General features: G+C 31.8%; 1 protein-coding gene across 13 annotated transcripts in view; it reads left to right on the forward strand.

The window, feature by feature from the left end:
• USP15 (ubiquitin specific peptidase 15) overlaps positions 1-18,512 on the forward strand; it is a 148,311-nt gene that overhangs the window by 88,456 nt on the left and 41,343 nt on the right. For 7 of the 13 annotated variants that reach the window (XR_013400623.1, XR_013400622.1, XR_013400620.1 and 4 more), the window contains 2 exons: positions 1,962-2,048; positions 8,230-8,374. Coding sequence is in view for 8 of the 13 variants with exons in the window: in XM_077953038.1 (XP_077809164.1) it covers positions 1,962-2,048; positions 8,230-8,374 (232 nt within the window). In the remaining 5 variants the exon portion in view is untranslated. 13 annotated transcript variants of the gene reach the window in all.

Genomic DNA, 18,512 nt, shown 5'->3' on the forward strand with positions numbered 1-18,512 from the left:
CTTAGAGTTGCTAATGAATAATAAAAAAGGCCATAGATGAAAAGAAAAAGAAAAAAGTGTATATATGTGTGTGTGTGTGTGTGTATATATACATGAAGTGTATACAGTGTGTATATATATTATATATAACATATATATGTCTCAGCCACTTTATTGGATGAAGCAATGGATCTTTATTTCCGTAATTTTTACTATAAGATTCAGGGTAACTTTCGATTTACATATGTTTTTGAAAAGTTGTAATGAATTATATTTTTAAAAATTAACCTCCTTAATTTATTATAACTCAGTCTCTAATCAATTTAGACCTTTTTTTCCTAATTTAGAATTCTTAATGTGGAGGCAGAAATGCCAGGATATTTCAGTTTTTTATTAATATTTTAAAACTACTATCTGGGAATATTAGGATCATTAAAATTATTTTTTAAATGTGTTCTATACATTGTTTTATAATAAAACTTGGTTGATTGTATTTTGTTTTTGAGTTTAGTACAGTAAAATAAAATCTTGTTAAAGGGACTTCCATCAGAAGGGTACCTAACTAGAAATCCCACATAACAGGATCCAGTAATATATAACATTTATCAGCTAAAAGAACCTCGTTCAAAAGAAAACATGTTTTTCTAAGATTTTATAATGTATAAAACTTAAAAAGTTCAAGTAGGCCTGGTGCAGCCTATAATCACACCTGTAGTCCCAGTGCTTTGGGAGGCTGAGGCAGGAGGATCACTTGAGGCCAGGAGTTTGAGACTAGCCTGGGCAACATGGTGAAATCTCTGTCTCGGCAAAAAAAAATTGTTTTTAAATTAGCTGGGTATGTGGCACACGCCTATAGTTCCAGTTTCTCAGTAGGCTGAGATGGAGAAGCTCTTGAGCCTGGGAGGTCAAGGCTATGTGAGCTGTGATTGTGTCACTGCACCCCAGGCTGGGCAACAGAGCAAAACCCTGTCTCTAAAAAAAATAATAAAAGTGAAATTGAAAATGTAAATTTTTTATATCTAAAAAATTTTATTGCCCACCATTTGTTCTGCATAATGCATTGTAAATATATTTATTTAGATAAATCCAAATCACTTAAAAGCAAATTTTCTAGATTATGCTTTTCTGCTTATTGACCATTTCATTGTTCATTAGCATAATATTTAAAAGTGAATCATTTGGGGCCTCACTAATATCGAATTTACAATGACTGAGTCACTGGACTGAAACCTAGCTTTTTATAGCCTCTTGCCTAGCTGTTGCCTAGTAAATTAAAATAATATGTTTACAAAATTACAAGAGAAAGTAAAACTTTTAGTGACCTTTAAGTACTTAGATTATTGGCGTATTATAGATTTGTTGATTATAAGTCATGCCTTTAATGGTTTAAGTTGATTAAAAACCAATAGTAATTGCAGTTTCTTCAAAAAGGTTCTGAATTAATAAGGTATGTATACTATAGTCAGATTTATGCCTTTTCCCTTTGGCCAAATATAGCATATTGGGATTATGCTTGGAATTATTTTATCTATTTTGTCCCCATTGCCTTAATTTTTAAAAATTGGTAATGTTCTCTGATCTCTGTGTCAATGTTGTGCATAATTAGAATGCCATGGTGTACCAGTGAGAAACAGTAGAATAGTTTAATTCCATTGACTAATGGAAATTGATCGTAAAATGTCAAAAATGGTTACCTAAACTCGGAAATGGGTATATGTAGTTAGTAGATTTATAGGAATAATAGCAAGTTGCATATTTAATTTGATAAATTTTATTTGAAAATAGTTCCCTTTTGTACTTTTATGTTTTTATAAGGAAAAATACATTCAAAATTGAAAACCAAAGGATAATAGTGATTTTGCTCATAAATCTACTTTTCAGCATTCATTTACTACAAACATTGTCATCTGTTAGTTCTTTTATTTCATAATTTAAAAATTCTTCATTTTTTTATCTAATTTAACATTTTCATATTTTTAAAGGTCCCCAGGTGCATCCAATTTTTCAACTTTACCAAAGATCTCTCCTTCATCTCTATCAAATAATTATAACAACATGAACAACAGAAAGTAAGCACTGAATCTTAAAAACTCTTTGTTTAATTGATCACCCTATTATGGTTGCAAAAATCTTTTGTATCTAAATTTTAGGATAAAAGTCTTAATGCATTAAAATTGATTTTCTTTTAAATTACTGGTTAGTTCTTCCAGGAGTAACTTAACAAAAAAGAAAGCAATTAAATTACTTCTTGATTTAATACATACATTGAAAGAAGTAAAACACTTAAAGAATTTTACATACTAAATACTAATCATTAAAATATATTTAGAAGTTTGTTAGAACACAATTTTTTAGGAAGAATTTAAATTCAGATGTCATTTTAGAACTAGATATGTAATCACATATAGTAAAGTATTTTTAAAAAGTATATATCAGTGATTCTCAAGTGGAAAGCACATATAAATTTTTGTTTATGAAAAAGGCAATCGCTTTTTCTTGAGAAGTTCAGAAAAACAATTACCTTACCCCTTGCCAAATAAAATTTAGAATCATGGAATTTATAAAAATTTTGAAGTGTGTGTTATATTGCTATAAGAAAAACGATTGAAAGTCAAGGTTACATGGGCTTCACTCTGAGTGTATTATCTTGTATTGACTCTGAGTGTATTACCTGGAACATTGATTTTTTTTTGTTGAAAAAGGTTGAAAGAAAACCTTTATTATTTGTAATTAGCCCAAATTATGGGAATAATATTGATCTAGAGATGATTATCCTCCTTTTATTTATTTATTTTGGTATGTATAGTGCTATTTATGGATTAGAGTGAAAGTATTTAGATATTTGCACTAAAATATTAGTATTAGATATCTAATACTTAATTATATGTTAGTATATACTTATACTAATTGTAAAGTATTAGTATTTAGATATTTTTGCAGTTTCTAAATGGCATCTGATTATCTCAGTGAGTAAATTCTAAAAGACTAAAGCTATTTGTGAAATAATCTTTAAAATTAAGACACTAATAATTACATTTATATGTTTAATTAATTTTCCCTCAAAATTTATCTTTTGGGGGAGGATGACAAAAATGATTCTAACGTACATCTGGATTATAAGTAGATGACAGAGCTAAAATAATTTTGGAAAAGAATAATAAGGATTAGTCTTAAACTAAATATCACAATGTATTACAAAGATAACAAAAATTCAAACAACATAGTACTGACCCAAAAATACACCTCCATATCAATGGAATCTAGCTCAGAAACAAATCTTTCTATAAAAAGAATTTGTGATCAGGAGACATTGTAGAGTAATAGGAATGGGCAGATTATCCAGGAAATATTGTTGAGAAAATTGGCTCATGTCTGAGAATTTCTCTCTGAAATTTTAAATCCAAGCATATTAAAAAAGGACAAATAAATGGAAAAAAGTACTTGTTACAAATGATAAAGGATTTATATTCTAAATATATCAAGCTCATAAAAATTAGAAATTTTCTAAGAGTCTTAGAAACATTGGGCAGTAAAAGTAAAGGAATTAAATAAGGAATAAACTTTTTTTTTTGAGGTAGGGTCTCACTCTGTCACCCAGGTTAAAGTGCAGTGTCACAATCACAGCTCCCTGCACCCTTGACCTCCCAGGCTCAAGTGATCCTCCCACCTTAGCCTCTTGAGTAGCTTGGATTATGGCACACGCCACTACTCCCCACTAATTTTTTTATTTTTATTTTCATAGAGACAGTTCCACTATGTTGCTCATGCTGGTTTCGAACTGCTGGGCTCAAGAAATCCTCCTGCCTCAGCCTCCCAAGTGCTGAGATTGCAGGCATGAGCCACCTCACCCAGCTGGGATAAATATTTTAAATTTTCACATTCACTACTGATTAGAGATTAAAACCATGAAAAACCCCATTTGCTTTCCCTTACCTCAGTCACATTGGGAAAAATTAAACAATAACATATATTTTTATAATGATTGAGTGCTTGGAGTATTAGAATAATTTTTTCTAGCAAAATAGTTTACCAGTATGAATCAATAACATTTAAAACGTTCACATTCTTATTTCAGTAATTCATAAAAAGATATGTGCACTGTATCTAATAATATTACATCATAGTGTAATACTAAAATACTGAAGACACTGAATATTCAAAATTACACTGAAGTGTCTTCTCTTCTATTTAAAAATGTATGTGCACAAGCCAAAAAAAAAGAGTGAAAATAACCCCTCGTAATTTGGTTTGTATTATGTAAATGAGAGCTTTAAGTAAACTTCATGCTAGATAAAATATTACTTATGATTTACTCATTGCAGATAGCTCTCATATTTACTATAAAAGAATTTATTTACAGGTATTTACAGTCATTCTTTGGACATATTTTTAACATTGTATATAGACTATATTGAATGTAAACTGTATTTTGACCAGTATTACCATATTGGTATGTGTGGTCTGGTATGTTTTTGGTTTTGTTCTGTTTGCATCCTTAGTAAGTACTTGACAGTATAAGCTAATCTAAAAACCTCTGACTGCAGAAACTATTGAGAGAAATTAGAGTCTTAAGTTTCAATGATTCTATCATATGACTACATTATATTTTTAGCTATTTATATTTTTTTAATTCAAACACTGAAATAGCCTTGTCATATTATGGAATTTTAATAGCAAATGGTCACTGAGGTACCATGAAGCTGTGACCATTTTGAGCTTGAAAGTACATTTTTATGTATGGATTTTCTTTCTTAGTAAGGAACAGAACTTAAGCATTTGTAAAATGGAAAGTTTTGTTTTTTAACCTTAAAAAACTTGAATTCCATATTTAAACAACTGTTTTACATACAGTTTACTTCTTGAATTTCCATTCAGCTTCTGGAAAGACTTCAGATAGAAATAGCATAGTTTCTTTAAAAGTAGGTGAAATAGTAATGACCTTTTTGCATTATGTTTTTGAAACCTCATGTATGTGGAAATAGTCTACAAGTATAAATAATATATTAAAATCAATAGTTGTCTACAAACTTATATGAAATTTATTTATAAATTCAAGATTTAACCCTACACTGGTACATTTCTAAGATATAAAATTTTTATTTCCAGAAATAGGAATATTGTTATAAAATAATTCCAAGTAATAAAGTATACTTGGAATTATTCCATTTAAGTTTAGTAAGTTTTTATTAAAACCTGTATTATGAAAAATCCATTACTATAATACAGTTTGTTTACCTTGTGTCATAATTTTACTTGTTAGTCCCATGTGTATTTGGTTTTGCCTCAGTTATAATTTAAGTACATTTTTAGATATCTGTCAGATTGTCTTTCTGGTAATAGTTCTATAACCTGTATTTTTCTGCCCTGCTTTATTTGCTTTGATATATTACTAACACTGCCTTTAAAAAAATATTGTTAATGTGTTTATTGTCTTAATTTGACATTCCAAATGCAGCGCACATTTCTATTTTTCTGTTAATTTATTTATATCTTTTTTATTTGAAATGAAAATGATTCCCTGTATGAGATTGAGCCATGAACAGGAACTGTGAATTTTGGAAACTACCAGAGCTAACCATCTGGCTCTTGATAAATTTGTTAGCTAAAAGCATCATTTCATTAACTGCACAACGGGCATAATTATAGTTATGAGGATTAAATTATGTATTTATAAAGTCAGGTGTCGGTACTAGCTTAAAAGTCAATCTGAAATTTTTTATAGAAAGGTAAGCTTCAATTTTACCAAAAAAAAAAGTGTATTTTTAGTGTGTTTTTATTAAAGAAGGATGGATATAATACAGAATTAACCTAATATAGTATTTAAATTCCCATTACAATTACTGTAAATTTATTTTTGCAAAGTAGCATAGCCTTAAAAGATGATGACTAGCTTAAGATCTTTAGGAAGTAATTACTAGACATAGTCGTGAAAGATACTAGGGCCCAGATTTTCATAAATTTTTTTAATTACATAAACTAGTTTTGATATTTTCCATGACAAACTTTAATATTTCATTTAAAGCACACATAACATGTGGATTATAAGTAACCAATCAAAATAATATTGAAGTATCTTAAATTCATTGATTTTCATTATCATTTTGAGCATCTAGACTATCTCAATCTTTGAGCAAAGTTGTAGATAATATTTAGGGATTTAGATTTTCTTAAAAAACAAAACCAAAAAACTGCTTTGCAAATAAGTTTTTTATTCATTTCTCAGTAAATAGGAATTTCTGTCCCATCAAATTCCATCATGTTGCTGCAAAGAAGAATAGAACTTCCAGCATCTCTTTGTGTTACATGTGGGGAGAGACAAGAGATCTGAATATATACTTATGGAATGAGCATGTAAATGTGCTTTTAGTCTTTTCACGTGTGTGTGTATAGGCGTGAGCATGCATTTGTGCATACTTTCCTGTGTGCTCTAGCTGCTTAAATTTTACTATAATTTTACAGTCAGAAGTTTTTTCTTCTCTGTAATGTGTAGAATGTGTAGAAAATGCAAGCCTTGCATTTTTTTAAATAACATACAGAAGATCTTCATTTTTAGCACTATTTAACACTGATAAAAGAAAAACAGGATTTTTTTTTGTACTTCAGCTTTTTGTTGTGTGTACCCAAAGTTAGATTCAATAATCCAATTATGAGCGAAAATACTTAAAATTGCTGATAGGCACTTTGTACTTTATTAGTTACTAGGAATATAAAATAAAAAGTGAATCATAGGGTAATGATTTGCCAAGAAAAGATGCATGAGTTATATTTTTTGTGTTTTGTTTCAGTTTAAGACAAGTAAATATCTGTAAGTCTAGCAATTCTGAATTTGAATTGATCAATGTTATATTTCTTTGACGCCTGCTGTTTTTATCTCAGGGTGGATTGTTTTTTCAGAGTTGAGGAGTTGACCTTTTTTGTTTCCAGGAGAAGGGAGTGTTTTTTTAAAAAATACAAAAACATTAGTAGGCTAACATTGTATGTGTAATTTGAGGTTGGTTTGGTTTTGTGTGTTTTACCTGTCTGGGGTGTGTGTGTGTGTGTGTGTGTGTGTGTGTGTGTGTGTGTGTGTGTGTGTGTGTGTGTACTAAAGACTTTGTTAGAACAGGTAGTAGTACAGTTCACATAAACTCTTATAATGACAAAGTGAGAGTGTAATATATGAAATAATAAAGTGAAGTATTTGAAATTTTAAGAAAAAACTACTTTTAAAAAGTAATACCAGGAATAAATTATAGCCAGTTGTGAATTGCTAGAGATACCGATTTATCATGTTCATTTATAAAGCTGTTTTATTTATAGTGTCATTTGCTTTTAGCAAAGATCTCATTCAGGTTCTTTCTAATGAATAAAAAAAGATTGAAAGCTTGCTTTTGGATTATATCCAAAGTATTCATCATACATATTTTATAGAATAACCTATTAAAAAATAAGAATCCATTCTTTTTCACAAAATTATTTTTTATTATATGCAGAAGGAAGAGGGATCGTTTAACATTTTCTTCTTTCTAAAAATTATCCTGATTTTGTAACTTTTAGAATATTATAGAGTTTTTAATATTAACATTTAAATTATCTTGAGGTTATATTTATCTAATTAAATAAACTACATTAATCTGAGAAACCAGAAGAAAGAAAAGGCAAATAATACTGGGATATACTTGCTTAGAATCATTTTTGCATTCCTGTTCACCCAGGCTTTTTTCTGCATTTGAATACTAGTTTTTGCTGGTCTAGCATAGAAACTATAAATGGAATCATCAGTGCATCATAACAGTGAGGTCACAGTGGCCTTGGAACTCTCTGCTCTTACCTGTAACTTTTTAAAGCATAACTCTTACTGTTTCTACCGTTGTTACTCTATTACAATAACAGAATGCAAAAGGGTCATAAAGGAGATGATTTGTTGCTGCAGTTGGTGTTTAAAATCTGAATGTTTTAAATTTGATGGAGCAATGGGGAATGGAGCAAGCTGTAAAGCTGCTCCAGTTAATCAAAGGTAGAAAGATATAATCGTGATTTGTATTGGTTGGTGTGGTATTTGAGTTATTTTGTTGATTGGATAAGGAGTATCTTAACTCAGGGTGAGTTATTTTGTTTGAGGTTCAAGTCTTTAAAAGTATCTCAGTTGAGTACTTTATAAAAGAAATTTAATGATCAACCATATATCTCATAAATAGGCCTAAAGTACTCTTTATTATAAATATGTTGTAATATAATTGGCTACATTATGAAAATATTTTTTTCTTCCAGTGTGAAAAACTCAAATTACTGTCTCCCATCATATACGGCTTATAAGAACTATGATTATTCAGAACCTGGAAGAAACAATGAACAGCCAGGCCTCTGTGGCCTAAGTAACTTGGGAAATACGTGTTTCATGAACTCAGCTATTCAGGTAGGTCTTTGTAAACAAAGTGAAACTCATGTTTCATGGAAATCTGTAATACAAGAAGATAGAGTTGGTTTTTCATGCCAGAACATGGGTATATGTTTTGAAAGTTTATTTTTCATGGAAGATTTAAGCATACATATTTGACTCATTCATTCTACTACTGGTAGTAGAACATATGTTTCTCAATTAGGTGACATGTGATTGATTAACATAATGTACAAGATTAAATATCACTTTGCAGAAACATAATATCGAACAGAAAACTTAAGCTGTCTAAGAAGGGGGAAAAAAAAAAGCTAGTGAGTTCCCTCCATTATTCAGTAGAAGTCTATTGCCTTTTGTTTTGTTTTGTTTTCTTTTTTTGTCTTAATGGGAAATTAAAATTTTAAAAAGGAAAATCTTGGGAACTTCTTTTTATATACATATTTTAACAAATCACTTTTCCTTAAAGGCCTTTTAATTTGGGGATATAAGAGATAACTGCCTTTCCCCTTCCCCCTCCCCCCTTTTTCTTTTCTTTCTGCTCTAGTCTATATCCTCTTTCAACTTAACTTTTTAAATATTTATGTCTTTGATTGATTCTGAAGTAATGAGATATATATATATTTTAATATTACTGTTACTGTGTATAAACTTAGGGCTGGTTATTTTATTCCCCTTTTACAGATAAAATTTCTGTGTTTATAAAAGCTCAGAATAATGGCAAACCATTTTTGATTCTTGAATTTTAACCTTTTTTTGGTCAGTCTCTTTTGTGAATTCTGGATTTTTAGTTTTAAATCTAAACTTTTCTGTTCTCTATTCGTATTTTTTTGTTGAATCTCCTATGCCCAGCATGCAGCCTCCAAAGATAGAGATTAAATGCAGGGTGTAGATTGATAAGGACATTATTAGGCATCTTTCTCACTATCTGAGAAAAGGATGACTCTTCACCATTCAGTATTCTAAGTGAATCTTTTTATACGTCGTCATTCATACAGCTGTTTCCTAAATTAACCATTGCCTTTTTATATTCTTGGAAATTAGAATCTGTCATACACTATAGGCCAGGAGTTTGCATCCTTTTAGAAATTGAGTGGGGAAGGCATAATCGATTTCTGGTATTTTGCTTTAGAGTTGAACCACTTGGGAAGTGGCCTATCTGCCTAAGCAGATAGGTTAATATATAGATTAATAAACTCTTCTTTTAAATCTTCTTGGAGTGAGTAATCCTGCTCATAATGTAGTGTTACTTTATTCAAAATAGTTTTTCAAGAATTCTAGCACTAGTTAGACATAGAGACAATTTTTTATCTTTATTTTTCTAGATGAGGAAGAAAACCAAAATGTATTATTATCCTAATAGTTATTAAATAACAAAGTAAAGTACATGGGTGCCTAGCTTTCAGAGATGGGAATGGGACAGACAAATTATAATATCTATCTGTTGGACCATCTCTGGAACATGTTTTATGTAAATTGTTGTCATACCAGTACCAGAAAACCCTGTTCCCAGATCACCAAGTTATATTAATTTGTATATACCTCTTTATCCTTGAACTGCCAAAATTACTTTGGTTCCAGAGGCTTGATATCAGCTAGAGTTTATTTTCCTAGTATGGAAAACCAATCTTGGTGCTTTTTCATAAATATTAATAAAATATTTTAACAACATAGAGATTCGAAATTTGAATCTGTCAGGAGAGCACAAGAGTTTGTGTTGATGCTAATCATTCATGGGAGGCTTGGGCCAGCATTCAGACTAAATTCCTTCTAAAGCAATACTACATCCTAGTTTTTTGTGCCTTTGATACATCTGTTTAGTATTGTCTACATATGGTTAACTGCAGTTTCTCAAAAATGGGTATTAAAATTGAATCTTTAACCAGCCAGGTTGAGCTAGATTTGGCATCGTTTAACTTTCTTGCATGTTATGTTTAAGGTATGATAGTCTTCATTTTATTCATTTTTGCTTCTATTCAAAACTATTTTATTAGAATAAATTGATAGCTCTATTGCAGACCCTCCTAATATAATTTACCATCACGTGTTCCATTTCATCTGAGACATAGCCATGAGTGTGATGGTTTATAATTTTATGATAATAGCCATAAAAATTTTTGATGAAAATTTTAGCAGTGAATATTTTAAGCAGTGGATATTATTTCATGACTATTGCTTAATTTAGTTGGAAACTATACTGTCTCTAAAATAAAATTCTTCAAACAATTTGGAGAAGAGAAAAACGAGTTTTTATTTGTGCAGCTTTTAGCTTTTAGTTCACATCTGGAATTAGAAAAGCTAGGCCTTTAGTTTTATTTTCTTAAAACTTCCATGATTTTTAATTGATTAAGATGTCAGCTCTCAAGCTGAAAATTCACTGTAAGAGGGAGTACAAAATGGTGGCAGTAGCCTTTACTCCTCTATTTCACAAAAATTCATGTAACTTCATAGATCCAAAAATAAAAAGGGTAATAGATAACTAATAGAATAGATTCTATAGGTTTTGTCAGATACTATTTCTTCAATTATGCTTTTTTCAAGTTTCCTTGTAACTTCTTTGAAATTGAAAACAATTTTCATCAATTTTAGAAAATATCAAATATTATTTCTACTGACAATTTGAATTTTAATGTAACCTCTTAAATTAATTCAGTATCCTCCAAATTTGAGTGATCATTTCACCACATCAGGTGGTATAGTATTGACATATGTTAAAAAAAAAGACTGTAAAAAGTATACTTTTTTAATGTAAGAGTGGGTTATACTTAGCCCATCAGTAGCCTTGAGATAGTGAAATCTTTTGACCACCAGTGATTAAAAACTAAGCAGCACCAATCTGAGTGTGATTTAACATTATTACTGTTATTATTTAATTTAGTGATATTGGTACTCAAGATTGTCTGATATAATGGTATGAATGAGTATTAACCTTTTCTGGTGAATATGGTACTGCCATATAGCACAGTAAAAAATAACAATACAACAATTTGTCTGGGCATGGTGACTCATGCCTGTAAACCCAACACTTTGGGAGGCCGAGGCAGGTGGATCACCTGTGGTCAGAAGTTTGAGACCAGCCTGGCCAACATGACAAAAGCTCATCTCTACTAAAAAACACAAAAATTAGTCAGGCGTGATGGCGGGCATCTGTAATCCCAGCTACTCGGGAGGCTAAGGCAGGAGAACCGCTTGAACCCGGGAGGCGGAGTTGGCAGTGAGCCAGGATCACACCATTACACTCCAGCCTGGGTGACAAGAGTGAAACTCCATCTCAAAAAAATAAATAAATAAATAACAATTTAAAATAATGTGAATTTTAAAACAATGCAGTATAACAATTAACATAGCATTTACATTTTATTAAGTATTAGAACAAATCTAGAGATGATTAAAGTATATATGAAGATATATGTAGATTATATACAAATACAACACCATTTTATATCAAGAACTTGAGCATCTATGGATTTTGGTATCCCCAAGGTGGAGAGGGGAGCTCCTGTGACCAATCCCCTGTGGATACCAAGGACAACTGTATATCCTGACCTTATGAAGATTACAGCCTAGATATTGTGATTTTCAAACGTTTTGTATTTTAGCATCAAAATCTTTTTTTTTTAAGTTACTGTGGAAAGTTTAATTGTTTCCCCATTATTTAAGTAGATATTGTAAAATTGTTTTGGTTGGGTGAAGTTCCCAGAACCCCATCTGCTTTCCTTTACTTTCCACAATGGCCCCAGAAGCTTTCTCATGGAATCCCAGGACTCTGAGGAATAGTTTGAAAGCCAAAGTCTGGCTTGGAAAAAAAAAAGAAACACGTAAAAAACTAATAATGCAGGTTAAGATCACAGTTTGTGGAGCTACACCACTTGGATTAAAAACATGGCTTTCCTGCTTCTTATAATAACTGTATTTCCCTAAGCAAGTTAATTCCACAATTCATTTTTCTCATTGTCTGACAAGAAAATAATAGTACCCTATCTTAGTAGTTTTCTAAGGGTTATGTGAGTTGATGATTTTAACTCGTAGCATACTGACTGGCACATCATAAACACTGTATAGGTATTATGTAGAAATTATCTCATCTTTTTTTAAAATTCAAGAAGTTAAGCAGAATGACTCTGGAAAGATTCTGTCCTCCATAACCGTTGTGTCTGTTCTTTTTTCTTGAGTCTTTTTCCACATGGACCGTAGTGGACTAAAAAGAAATAATTGAGTGTACTTTTATTTTTCATGTAGTGTTATTGCAGTAGGTATTTATCATCTCTTTGATTTCTGAACTATGCTAATTTAACTCTTCCTAGGCAAGCTGATAAGGAAGGGATATAATAACATAGAATTGTTTATGAATATTCTATTTGTAGGGCACTTGGAAATTCAGAATTCTTGAGTTTGGTTACCCCTAGCCCCTGCCTCCTGAGTAGTTATGATTGTAGGCATGTACCACCGTGTCCCATTGGTTCAAATAATATAATAAGATAATTTTCTAGTGCCCTAAATCTGTTACTCCATCTAGAGAGTGCCCAGTTTTTAAATTTTGCATTATTGGTGATAATTTTAATTAGCATTAGTTCAGTAGATTCAAAAGCACTTCAACCCTTGTCTTTTTCATTGTCAAGGCCTACCTAGGAGGCTCATGGTTAGTTTCCTGAATGAAACACCTCTTCAGATGGATTTGAAGCAGGGGAGTAATGTGGTCTTCTCCATTGGAAAGCAGCATGGCATAAGATGGTTGTTTTCAAAATCTTTACTTGGACATAATAGAGCTCCTTAAATAGATTCTAGGAAGTCCTTGAAAAAAGTGACACTAATCAAAGACATTCATTATTCCTGTCATAAAATATAAAATAAGTTGGGATTTCAAGCATTTTTAAGGTCAGCTTTTTTTTCCCTATGATCTGTTGTTTAGAAAAAAACAATTTCAAAAATTTAGAAGAATGTTGAAAGTTTAAACTTTTTTAAAGATTTAATTTAAGAGAATAAGTAATACTACACAGAAGTAACACTTTTAAGAAACTAGATAGATCTTCATTACATTGTAAAACAGAGAAAAAGTTATTTCTGAAGCTGTTATTTCTGTGTTACATTACTTCAACTAGCCTGCTCTTGAGACTTTGTTTTTGCATTTATTGGAACTCAGTTTCTCAGAAGTCCAGTTTAACGCAAAACCTTCTAATTTTATTTAAATTACCAACCTTATATTTAAATGAATATAGTTTTCATTGTAAAAGGAAAAACCTCACTTCTGAGACACAAAACACTTTTTAAAAAATAGTTTAGGATCTTGTATTTGTTCTGATAAACTGAGAATGTGGCCGATGAAAAATTAAAAAATACTACTTTCTAGGTCAGGTTTTCATCCCAATCCAGGATATTAAACTCAATTATGTGAGTTCCTTTCATGTTATGTGCCAGAAATTACATAACACATTGTCATCAAAAATATGTTCAATCCTCTATCAAATGACAACTCAGTCAGGTTATCTATCCATTTTGATAAAAGCCAAAAAAAAAAAAAAAAGGAAACAACCTTACCTGCATTAGAACCATTTGTTTTTCTCAACATAGATAACAACGTTTTTACTTTTCCCTTTGGACTAGAATACCCCTTCCTTTTTGAAAGAGAACAGAGGTGGGAAAAGAAGAACCTATGTTCTCAGATTATTTTAAGGAAGAGTATATATGGGATAGTTCTATAAAAATTTAGTGTTCACAACTAGGGGAGAAATGGCATCTCTAAAAGAATGCCTTGCACTTGTGTAACTTGGCTAATAATGATTTGTTATGAAAACATGCCTTTCTTAATCTCAGATGTTGACATGAGATTTGATTTGTCACTGTTCACATTATTCTCAGTTAATAAGCAAAGTTCCCTAAGATTAATGCCTCTGTCTGAATTAATCTAGGTTTTTATGTGTTTTATCTGTCCCTAATTCTGTAACAGGAAAATGACATAATAGAGATCTTAGAGAAATAGAGAGGTTCTTTTAAAGAGTTGTAAATTACTACATCTAATTCTAAAATACAGAATGGTTTTACACTATCCTGGCTAGGAAAGTTCAACACCAATTTAATAATATACTTACTAGATAGTATTGTAGTGACTGCATCTTATAAGAGAAGTTATTATATAATTAGGCTGAAGTATCGTATCAATTTTTATAATTATTTCAAGGAATCTGTTTGTAATTAAAAGCAAAACATAAGAAATGTCCATCTGTAATCTGTAAGGGGAACTACGGATTTGCTCCCTCCCTGCAAGAAAATAAAAGGAAAGAAAAACTTATTTTAGGTTTACTTTTCTTACTTAAAATCAAGCAGCTCATTTTTTTGATGTCAAAGTGTTTTCTAAAAGATTGCCATTTACTTCTTTACAATGATTTATAAACTATCTGGGCAGGAAGAGGTCAGTGAGTTGGTTACTTAAACCATTGTTCGATTAATAGTAATATCTAAATCAGTTACTAGTTCTCATATAAACCCATATTAAAACATTAACAGCCCCGTATTGAACCTGCAGCCTCTGTTAATAGCAGTACCCTTCTTTGCATAATGCAGGGGTTTTTTTTATTGTTTTTCACTTAATTTTCTCTTCACAGAAGTCTGTGAGTTAGGGCATAAGTATCTCTATTTCACTAATGAGGAAATTGAAGCAAGGAAAGTTTGATTTCCAGTCACTAAGACAAGTTATTACGAGTTAAAACTGGGTTGTTATTCAGTACATTTTGAGATAATGTATTTTTTTGAAATTATGCCAATCAACCTATAAGAAATGCTTTTGTTTTTTGTGGTAAAATATAACAGAATTTACCATTTTAACCATTTTAAGTGTATAGTGACATTAAGTATATTCACATGTTGTACAATTGTTAAAAATGTTTTTATGTTTAGTTCAAATGATTGTCCCCCATAATACAAGATGCTGTCATTAAGTAGCATTAATGTTGTGCCATTTAAAACAGTTTCCCTAGGAGGTTATATACACACTTAATTCATTTGATGTTTAGAATGTTAAAAACTATTCAAGTACTCCTTTTGGAATTGCTTTTATTCTTCTAAGTATCACTGGTGAATATTTTTCATCCTTCAATGACAAAGTTGATTTTCGAAAGCCAGAAGTTATTCAGAACATTATTTTAAGAATATTGTAGATTATCAAGCTAGGTAATTTTTTTCAAGTAATTCATAAGTAATGAATGACTTATGAAGTCATTTATTCAGCAAATATTTATTGAAGGTCTGTTAGGTGACTTTCACTCTCATAATCACTAATTATGCCATGATGAACAAAACAGTTATTTTCCCTGGAGTTTACAGTCTAATGAGGGAGATAAATATTAAATCAATCATGAATTGTGATAAGTATGATGAAAGAGAAAGTAGAGTGCTAACGGGAGCTTGGAGAGCACCTGATTTAAGCTGGGTGTCATATTTACCAAAAGTAACATGAGCTTTGACCAAAGAATATGTATGAGTTTGGCAGGTGAAGTTAGAAGGACCAAAAACATGTGCAAAGCCGCTAAGAAGGGCAGGTTTGAGGAACCAGAAGAGTAGTTTGTGGAATAATGTATGAAGAGCAGTGAGACAAAATGAGTTTGAAAGAGTAGGCAAAAGCCAGATCATATAGGGAGACTTTAGATTTTAATGTGTTACAAAGGCACTACAGGTTTCAGGCTACCATCTTATCTGGTTTATTCTATTTGCCTGCTAGCTGGTTTCTTTGCTTCTATCCTTACCCTCCTCAATCTGTTCTTAAAAGAACAGCCAGCAATTTGTTTCAAACCTAAGGCATTTTCTGTTACTTAGGCAATAACACAAAATTCCTTCCCATTTCACTCAATGAAAGCCAAAGTCCTTAAAACAAAGTACAAAGCCCTGTAGGATCTAGCCCCATGCTAGCTTATTTCCTATCACTTACCTCCATGCTTACCTTGTTCCATCCTCACCCTCACACGTGCCAAGAGCGTGCCTGCCTTAGGGTCTCTGAACTTGCAGTTTCCTATACTTGTAATATTCTTAAATATTTATATTATTGCTTTCTCACTTCCATTAGGTCTCTATTATCTATCAGGTCCTTCCTCAGTCACCCTGTAAAAAATGGTGACTGTCCCAACATTCCACACAGTACTCATAACCATCTGGCATGCTTTATATCTATCAGGGCTTTTTGCTTGTCTGTGTATCTTCCCCTACTCCCAACATAGATACCCTCTCCCCACGTCCCCACCCCGTACTCTCTCCCTCTCTCCCTCCCAGGAGGATTTTGTTTTAGTCACTGTTGTAGCCCATTGCCTGGAATAGTGTCTGGCATGTAGAAGGCACTCAGATTAATGAAAGGTGAAGGGAATCACAAGTGTCTCTCTAGTTTTTGGCTTATATATCATAATGACAGATGTAACCATTTAATGAAATTCCAGAGTAGTAGGAAGAAGAACATAGTAGAAGAAGTAAATTTGGGGTGGGGAGGAGATTATGAGTTAATTTTAGGCATGTTCAGTTTATGAAACATCAAAGCAGATGGATCATAGACAGTTGGATATTCTACTATGGAATATAGATCAGAGGCCTAGGCTGGAAATAAAAATCTGCCTGTTGTAGATGGTATTTAAAATCATGGAAATGGTTGTGTCTAAATGAGGGCATCTATGAAAAAGACATCCGAGAACTAAACCCTACAATACATTTGAATGGAGGAATGAGACTTCCTTTGTAATAGGAGGAAAGAAAGGGATTACAGATGCAAGCAATGTCTAGATTTTTTGATGGCTTCCATTATCCCCAAAATACAAGACTAGATCATTAGCTAAGAATGAAAGGGTAAGAAGATTGCTCAGCAGTGTTGAGGTCTCATTTGATATTGGAAAACATCAATTTAGAATGGTATAAATACATTCACTTGAAATTTTTTCCAACAATGTTCAGTTACATGGTGCATAAAACCGATGCCTAGATTCATCTAGAGTTGGAAAGAGAAAGGGGCAAAGGAGTTATTAATAAAAAGCAACCAAACTTGTTTTCTTGTTTTTATTTATTCTTTTTTAGTGAATGGAATTAGTTATTTTTTTTAATTTTTCTTTTTTATTATATTATTATACTTTAAGTTCTGGGGTACATGTGCACAACATGCAGTTTTGTTACGTAGGTATACATGTGCCAAGGTGGTTTGCTGTACTCATCAACCCGTCACCTTCATGAGGTATTTCTCCTAATGCTATCCCTCCCCTATCCCCCCACCCCACAACAAGCCCCGGTGTGTGATGTTCCCCTCCCTGTGTCCATGTGTTCTCATTGTTCAGCTCCCACTCATGAGTGAGAACACGCGGTGTGTTGTTTTCTGTTCTTGTGATAGTTTGCTGAGAATGATGGTTTCCAGCTTCATCCATGTCTCTGCAAAGGACATGAACTCATCCTTTTTTATGGCTGCATAGTATTCCATGGTGTATGTGTGCCACTTTTTTTTATGCAGTCTGTCATTGATGGACATTTGTGTTGGTTCCAAGACTTTGCTATTGTGAAAAGTGCCGCAATAAACATATGTGTGCATGTGTCTTTTTAGTAGAATGATTTTTAATCCTTTGGGTATATACCCAGTAATGGGATTGCTGGGTCAAATGGTGTTTCTAGTTCTGTATCCTTGAGGAATCACCACACTGTCTTCCACAATGGTTGAACTAATTTACACCTCCACCAGTAGTGTAAAAGCATTCCTATTTCTCCACATCCTCTCCAGCATCTGTTGTTTCCTAATGTTTTAATGATCGCCATTCTAACTGGTATGAGATGGTATCTCATTGTGATTTTGATTTGCATTTCTCTAATGACCAGTAATGAAGAGCTTTTTTTCATATGTTGGCTGCATAAATGTCTTCTTTTGAGAAGTGTCTGTTCATATCCTTCACCCACTTTTTGATGGGGTTGTTTTTTTCTTGTAAATTTAAGTTCTTTGTAGATTCTGGATACTAGCCCTTTGTCAGATGGATAGATTGCAAAAATTTTCTCCCATTCTGTAGGTTGCCTGTTCATGCTGATAGTTTCTTTTCCTGGGCAGAAGCCTTTTAGTTTAATTAGATCCCATTTGTCAGTTTTGACTTTGTTGCCATTGCTTTTGGTGTTTTAGACATGAAGTCTTTGCCCATGCCTGTGTCCTGAATGATATTGC

Source organism: Macaca mulatta, chromosome 11 (assembly GCF_049350105.2).
Source record: "Macaca mulatta isolate MMU2019108-1 chromosome 11, T2T-MMU8v2.0, whole genome shotgun sequence".
Lineage (NCBI taxonomy): Eukaryota > Metazoa > Chordata > Mammalia > Primates > Cercopithecidae > Macaca > Macaca mulatta.